This window comes from Tasmannia lanceolata, unplaced genomic scaffold (assembly GCF_043159265.1).
Source record: "Tasmannia lanceolata isolate RefF3 unplaced genomic scaffold, GAP_Taslan_0.1 ptg000037l, whole genome shotgun sequence".
Taxonomy (NCBI): Eukaryota; Viridiplantae; Streptophyta; class Magnoliopsida; order Canellales; family Winteraceae; genus Tasmannia; species Tasmannia lanceolata.
In genome coordinates this window covers 17,282,464-17,290,622 of record NW_027518714.1, presented here as the reverse complement: position 1 = coordinate 17,290,622, position 8,159 = coordinate 17,282,464, and the positions used below count along the sequence as shown (strand labels likewise).

General features: G+C 41.1%; 1 protein-coding gene across 1 annotated transcript; it reads left to right on the top strand.

Annotated features, from left to right (window-relative positions):
- The first annotated feature begins 3,136 nt into the window (after positions 1 to 3,136).
- LOC143862283 (cytochrome P450 71AU50-like) lies at positions 3,137 to 6,375 on the top strand. Its single transcript, XM_077373301.1, has 2 exons — positions 3,137 to 4,097; positions 5,456 to 6,375. The coding sequence occupies exons 1-2, from the start codon at positions 3,174 to 3,176 to the stop codon at positions 6,068 to 6,070; spliced, it is 1,539 nt and encodes a 512-aa protein (XP_077229416.1). The 5' UTR covers positions 3,137 to 3,173; the 3' UTR covers positions 6,071 to 6,375.
- The last annotated feature ends 1,784 nt before the right edge of the window (positions 6,376 to 8,159 follow it).

Below are 8,159 nucleotides of genomic sequence, written 5' to 3'. Positions count from 1 at the left end.
ATGATTAGATGGGGGTCTTTGAGATTGGATCGGGATCCAGCGGTTGAGAAATCTGATTTTACGTTTGGATTACTTAGTGTAGACTCTAAGGTTCAGGGTACCGACCTTTTGTGGAGAGCTAGGCCTGACAACCTAGTTGGTCTTCGACCGTCTCGATAAGTGTCAAATGAAATTGCTTTGTTTAATTATCCGTACAGTGATTTTTGCGACTTTGACAGATGCTCGTTGATTGTTGCGGCAAGCTTTGTGGTGACTCCGCAATGTAATAATCGGTCTAAAAGACTGCCTGTTGTGGTGACTTGTAGGGCTGCAACTCGAGCCGGGTTTTACCCGACCCGCATCGACCCGACCCGAAAATAGCCTGGGTCGGGTTCAGGTTTCATGGGTTTCGGGTCGAGCCGGGTTCAGCATTCAAAAACCCGCATGAATCTCGGGTCGAGCCGGGTTTGAAGGGGCCCGACCCGACCCGACCCGACCCGAGTTACATAAGTTATAGTATGTACATTTTTTCTATTGTTAGTTAAAAGTTAAAGGGATAATTACATTTACACCCCCTCTAGTTTCTGACACATCCACTTCCACCCCTATAGCTTAAAACGTGACAAATACACCCTTGTAGTTTCAATTTGTTTAAGGTAGGCCCCTTCAGCTGAAGGTTCATCCATAGATTGAAGGGTTAGGATGATCCGATGGAGCTGATTTTTTGGGCACACCCTATTTATGTCAGGACCCATCAAATGAACGCTTTGGATCATCCAAACAATGTGGGCCCACATTATTTGGATGATTTTTTGGTAGTGTTTGGATTCGGGTAGGGGCCCACATTATTTGGATGATCCAAAGCGTTCATTTGATGGGTCCTGACATAGATATGGTGTGCCCAAAAAATAAGCTCCGTCGGATCATCCTAACCCTTCAATCTATGGACGAACCTTCAGCTGAGGGGGCAAACCTTAAACAAATTGAAACTACAGGGGTGTATTTGTCACGTTTTAAACTATAGGGGTGGAAGTGGATGTGTCAGAAACTAGAGGGGGTGTAAATGTAATTATCCCAAAGTTAAAAGTGAAAACCCACGCACCCACTGTTACTGTATGTGAGTGTAATTTCTGCCTCTATGAGTTGAGTTGATTCAAGTGTTTGATTCAGCATTGTTTGATTGTAATTACAACATTGTTTGATTACAGCATTGTTTGATTCAAGTGTGATGTGAGTATAATTACATCATTGTTTGATTCAAGTGTAATGTGAGTGTAATTTCTGCTTCTATGAGTTGAGTTGCCTTGCCAAACAAGAATTTTCCTTAAAAATTTGCGTCAACGTGAAAAAACCCGACCCGACCCGAACCGACCCGAAATTTATCATGGGTAGGGCCGGGTTTGGGAATCGTGGGTTTTCCGAAAAAAAAACCCGACCCGACCCGACCCGAGATATTTCTCGGGTAGGGTTGGGTTCTCCAAAACCCGACCCGCCCGACCCGAGTTGCAGCCCTAGTGCCTTGGGTCTTTTCCTGTAAACTTAAAATCTACAAGTAGCAAGGTTGTGTGAGGGCATGCAACTGAGCACTTAATAAGTGGGTATCGTATGTCTATCAGCTACAAGAGACTGGATAAGATGCAGAGTGGTAAGTAGAGAAGAGAGAATTCAAAACAGTTGCTTATAGCAATTCTAAAAAAAATTAATTGATAAGATGAAGTCTAAACATACAAAAGAGTTTAGTCATTCCCTTCTTTGCAGAATTCCAGAGTTGCAGACGAACCGGTGGAGTTGCAAGGAAAGGCGAAGGTGGAGGCGCTCGCTTGGCGTCTTTTGACAGATGCGGGGTGAATCGTTTGAGGATGTTTGAAGGCCTTTTAGACAGTGTAATGCTGCTGCCCAGTGTAAAAAATGATGAAAATGCAGTAAGAAGAATATGGAGAATGAAAGTTGGAGAAGAGAGAAAAAATGTTGAAAGCTTGAAGAAAATGGAGAAGGCTTGAGAGCTTGAGAGCTTTGTGTGAGGCTTTTGGCTTGATTTTTCGTGGTTTAGAGGGCTGTATGTAGGGCTGCAACAGGGTCGGGTTGGGTCGAGTTTTTCAAAACCCTAGCCCAACCCTAGATCGTATTATCTCGGCCCTGACCCGCCCTGATTTTCGTATATAGGGCTGAGTGGCAAGCTTGTAATTTTTTTTTTATTTTTATGGGCAAGCTTTTCTAAATTTCAGTGACTTTTGGGTTGGTTTTGTACTTAAAAAGTAAAGGGCATGGGTAGTAAATAGACAAAAAAGGATGTGCTTTTCTAAAGCTCTAAGGAGAAGGGTTGTAAATCATTAGAAAAGTGATGGCATTTTTTGGCCTTGTTTCAAGAGAGTGGTTTTAAAAAAAACCTTTTGCTTACAGCTTCAACTCAATGTTTTTATTGTTTTCGTGTAAAAACATGAATAATTGGCGTGATTATCGGGCTGGGGCTCGAAGAGATCTAAACCAAGCCCTATCAGTTACGACCGTTCAGATCTTTCAAAAGGACAACGATCTTCTTCTGGTGGTCTACTCGATTACATGTGGTACATGCGGAACCCAAATGTGACAGTGATTGAAGATGGGCTTGATGCAGTTTGGTTGAATTTTGTACTCACTGAGAAAAATCTACATCTGCATTTGTCACATGGTTAAGAGTGCTTATTTTAACTTCCATGGTGACTAAAAGTGCCATAAAAGACTAGATAGAGATGATGATAACTATAGCCAAATGTGTCTTGGAATTTCTTTGTGATGGAAACAAATTAACCTTCCATGAATAATGTTATTAGAAAAGAGCATTTGAGGTGAATTGCATGCCATTGTTTCCACTGGACACTACTTATGAAAGGGCATGGGCAGCACAATCCATGACAAATGTGTGTGTGTCGTCTCTCTATTTTTTCTAGTGAGATCAATGTGCCACCACTTATGAAATTACTATAATGTCATTTACCTTTCGGGTTGAGCCTCTAGCTCAAATTGGTTAAGGCTTTGGTTTTTAACCCATCTTACCTGTCAGAAAAAAACAAAAAAAAAATCTCCTTGCTTTCCATAAAAAAAATCTCCCGCTTTCCATCAGATGGCAAGCAAGAAATTGACCCCTCTCCGCTCCTCTCTTTTTAAGTGCTGTATATATATGCAAGAATAGAGTTGCAGGTTCAGAGAGAGAAATAATGGACGAAAGGCGTGTTAGCTTTGCCAGAACCGTGCCTACCATGTCTTCTTGGACTACCCTTCTCTTGGTGTTAGTGGGAGGAATTTGTTCCTTTGCTTATCTCCTACTTGCAAGGAGAGGAAAAGGAAAAAAGTTACCTCCTGGTCCTCTAGGCCTACCAATTTTGGGGAACCTTCACAGGTTGGGCAAGCTCCCTCACTGCGATCTCCATAGGTTAGCCAAAGACTATGGCCCCATCATGTTCATGAGGCTCGGCCTAGTCCCGACTGTTATCGTCTCGTCCCCTGAGGCGGCCCAAGAGTTCCTCAAGACACATGACCTTGTGTTCGCCAATAGGCCATTCTCCGAGGCTGCCAAGCACATTGCCTACAACCGCAAGGGTATTACTTTCACCGAGTATGGCCCTTATTGGCGTAACGCTCGTAAATTGTGCACCCTAGAGTTGCTTAGCAACCTTAAGATCGAATCCTTCGAGTCCACGAGGCGAGAAGAGTTAGACCTCCTCGTCCAATCCCTCAAGGATATATCAAATTCTCGTGTGGCCATAGACCTTAGTGCAAAGGTGGCATCTCTCGGCGTGGACATGACTTGTATGATGGTGTTTGGCAAGAAGTACAAGAGTGAGGATTTGGATGAGAGAGGGTTTATAGAAGTGGTTCAAGAGACCCTCGAATTGACGGCAGCTTTCAACATAGCAGATTACATCCCCTATTTTGGGGCATTTGATCTTCAAGGGCTGAGTCGCCGCATGAAAGCCGTTAGCAAGGTCTTGGATAATTTCTTAGAGAAAATCATAGATGAACATATGCAGGTTGGAGACCGCAGGAATCATAAGGATTTCATGGATGTCATGTTATCCCTCATGGAGTCCAAGGAATCTGAGTTTCAAGTTGATCGCACCAACATCAAAGCCATCCTATTGGTAAGGAAATATATCTATCTATAATATATGGGAAAACACTTTCAAAATGGGATTTCGTTTGGAAAATGAAGACAAAAGTGGAATTCACCGACAATTTGGTCAATTCCACAGCTATTTTGCATTTTGTGGAAGACAAGATCACTTCATTGTCTTTTGCTCATGTGTCGCGCCTACGCATTAAGATTGCCAAATCGTTCGGCCATACTAATCCCGTGTTTATTTTCGGGAAAGGATCCCGTTTTAGAAGTGTTTTCCTATATAGTGAATGTGTTTCTTTTATTTGTCGTTCATTTTCTTTCTATGAATAACTTTTATCTGGAAAGCTCACCATTTTACAACCATGAGCGGGCCCACCATTTCCACCCAAATCCAGGCATAGGGTGACACCCACCATTTCACATTATGTTTTGATAGGGTGAGTTCTACCCATGGGCGGGTAGAACTCACCTCGTGATAGGGTGAGTTCTAACCCATAGGGTTAGAACTACCCATGGGTGGGTGACTCCTTGAGTGAGGGAAACACGTTTCGGAAACGCTTCCAAAATATGATACATAATTGGAGAAATATTTCTAAAACACATGGGAAACATATGCAAAACTTATGTAAATAATGTGTAAACGCGTGATAAACATATGCAACAGTCGTAGAAAATGCATATGAAACGCGTAGGAAACACGTGTGGAACTTACAAAAATCATTGTGGAAAAAACACATAATTTCCTAAGACGTTTATCGTACGATTTTCTATTGTTTCTCTTTTCTCGTTTCCACTGTATTTTTTTTTCATGCGTTTCCCGTTTCTATTTTCCACCCTGGTACTTCTGCCTACTCCACTCAAATCCATGCATAGGTGCAACCCACGATTTTACACCTCATGTTTTGATAGGGTGGGGTGCATTATTTTGCACCCATGGGCCAACAATGCTAGTACTTATATAGTTAGCAATCACACGTGCCTCTTTCGATAACGGAAAAAAATGAGCGCTTATTTTATTTTTTATTTCTTAAAAAAATTATCATTAATTAAATAAGAGAAGATTACATGCGCACTTTACGGGTAGACAAACCAGTCCTTATTTTGTTTAAATATGGTCACATCTTTTCTTATAAAATTCTTTTAAGTTAATTTTATTAACAAATGAGCTATTGATGTTAATATTTGCATATAAAATTATCTCCAAATCAGAATACACCCGGCCACATATGATTATACAAGAATATCATTCAAAAAAAAAAAGATTATACAAGATTAATTTTTAAGTGTGCATTAAACTTATGCTTAATTAGTCAAAATTTGAAGAGCTATTTCAAAGCATATATGTGTGTATAAATCATTAAAACTACCATTTCTGTGTAGGATATGCTAGTTGGTGCAATGGAAACATCGGCGTGCGTGGTCGATTGGGCCCTCTCTGAGCTCCTTCGGAATCCAAGAGTGATGAAGAAAGTCCAAGAAGAGTTAGAGCGCGAGGTTGGCATGGAACGAATGGTGGCGGAGTCAGACTTGGTTAACTTAGAGTACATGAACATGGTGATTAAGGAAAGCATGAGGCTCCACCCTGTGGGCCCATTGCTCGCTCCTCACGAGGCCATGGAGGACTGCACGGTTAATGGTTTTTACATACCAAGAAAATCTCGTGTCATTATAAATGGTTGGGCAATCGGACGGGACCCCAATTCATGGCCGAATGCCGAAGAATTCTTGCCTGAGAGGTTCATCGGCACAAATATAGATCTCAGAGGCCGAGATTTTCAGCTTATTCCTTTTGGGTCTGGACGTAGAAGTTGCCCTGGGATGCAATTGGGACTCAGGGTGGTTCAATTGGTGTTGGCGCAATTAGTGCATTGCTTTGATTGGGAGCTTCCAAATGGAATGTCTCCCTCTGATTTGGACATGACCGAGAAATTTAGCCTCGTGGTGCCAAGAGCTAACCATCTATTGGCTATTCCAACATTTCGCCTTCATGGGTAGAATTTTGGGGTGGGGCTGCTCTCCAAGGGGAGATAAATCATTAAAATAAGCTGTTAAGGCATTGGCTATCCTGGTTAAAATATTATATCCAGCTCATCAAGCCTATCCAAGTATAAAATAAACCCTGGATAGTCATCCCCATGGAGAACAGGCCCTTACGCTTTGTTGTGTATTTCTGTTTCATTTTAAAATGCTCAATGGCTTGAGTTGATCAAAAGGAAATGCATCGATGATGAACTTACTAAAAGCCTAGTTTTGATGTATGGATTTACTCTAGGAAGTTGAAAATGTATTTCTTAGTGTCACTCATTTGGTCACTTCTCTCATTTGAAGTGGGTGAACCGATGATGGTGGTGCGATCATTGTGCTGTGATCTACTCAAGCTCTTTTTGGGCGTTCCACCAATGATGGTGGTGCTTCTTCAATATTTTCATCATTTCTAACTTTCCCATCATTCACACTAGTCATTCAATGGGAATGTCATTTTACGAAATAGAATGTCTTGGTTTAATTTGGAAATGCTCCACCTTATTTCAAATCCTTTCCTCATCCTTTTTCAAAGTCTTGGCAAGCACACGCAATTTATCAAAGTGAACATCCTTGTTAAGAATAATCTTACGGGAAACTAGGTCCCAAAAACAGTACCCTTGAACACCTTTGCCATAACCAACAAATATACATTTTTTTTTACTTTGGATCTAATTTACTCCTTTGAAAACTAGGAATTAGAGCTTATGCATCACATTCAAATATCTTTAAATCAAAATAATCACAAGGAGTTTCGAACCATTACTCTTTAAGGTGTTTTCTCACCCAATGCCATCGAAGGAGATCGATTTATGAGATAGCAAACCATATTTACTGCTTCCGCCCATAGCTCTTTGCCTAAGTCCGAATTGTTCAACATATACAGAGCACGCTCTACCAATGCCCGGTTCATGCGTTCTGCTACACCATTTTGTTGAGGTGTATAAGCAACAGTGTTATGCATAACAATCTCTTCATCTTTGCAAAACTTGATGAATTCATTCTTCTTGTGTTCCATGCCATTATCCGTCCGTATCACTTTAATATACCATCCGGTTTGTTTTTCAACCTTGGCCTTGAAGTGCTTGAATGCCATGAATACCTCCAAGACAATACTTCTCTTGCAAAGAAGAAAACTCTATGGGGAAGAAGAATAACGGAAGAATAATACACATTGATAAACAAGAGGAGGAAAAACCCTTTTTTTACTTCACCACAAAAAAACCTTCCAAAAGCTCAAGAGAAAACTCCTTTTTATGCCCTAAATCTTCTCTTCAACCTTGAGTATAAAAAGAACCTAGCTTTTTTTACCACAAAAGCCCTCCTAGAGCTCCCAAGAGAAAAACCCTCTTGTCTTGCCTTAGCTTTCTTCTCAAGAAGATGAACCTTGCTTTTGCATCACCACAAAAGCCCTCCTAGGTCCCCGAAGAGAAAACCCCTCTTGCCTTGCCCTAGCCTGTTCTCCTTTCCTCTTTACATTTTCCCTTCTTGTTCAAACCCTCTATTTCAAATACAAATTAAACCATATATAGAGAGATAGAAAACACCTCCAACTTAAAAGGGCCAAGTGGACCCACTCGAAGATAGAACCGGTGATTTTGTATCACCAACTCAACATCCTAGTCTCTAATGAAGAACCAAAATGAGGAAAGCAAAACCCTAAGCACCACCAGCTATGATTTCATCCAATCGAAAAATTGTTTAAAGGAGCTCCGCCCCTATTTTAATTTAGAAGGAACAAAGGTTTAAGAATGACATAAAGTCGGAAAGAAATGCAACATCACGAAAAAGGAATAGGTGAAGCTTTCATAGTAACAATAAGTGGAAAAAATTGCCTGAGAAAAACCTATTATTTATTTTTGAACCAAATTACCAAAAATTAAATTCAATCAATGCTCGGTTTATGCTCTTCTACATACTTACGTTAAGAAGCGATGCTCTTCTAGCTCTGAGTTCGGTTCGGAGTCCGGTTCAGGGGAGTCCTCTTCCAGTACCTCAGGGTCTAGTTCGTCAGGGAGGGCCCAAAATAATTCGACCAGGACTTCCGGACCAACAATGGCAA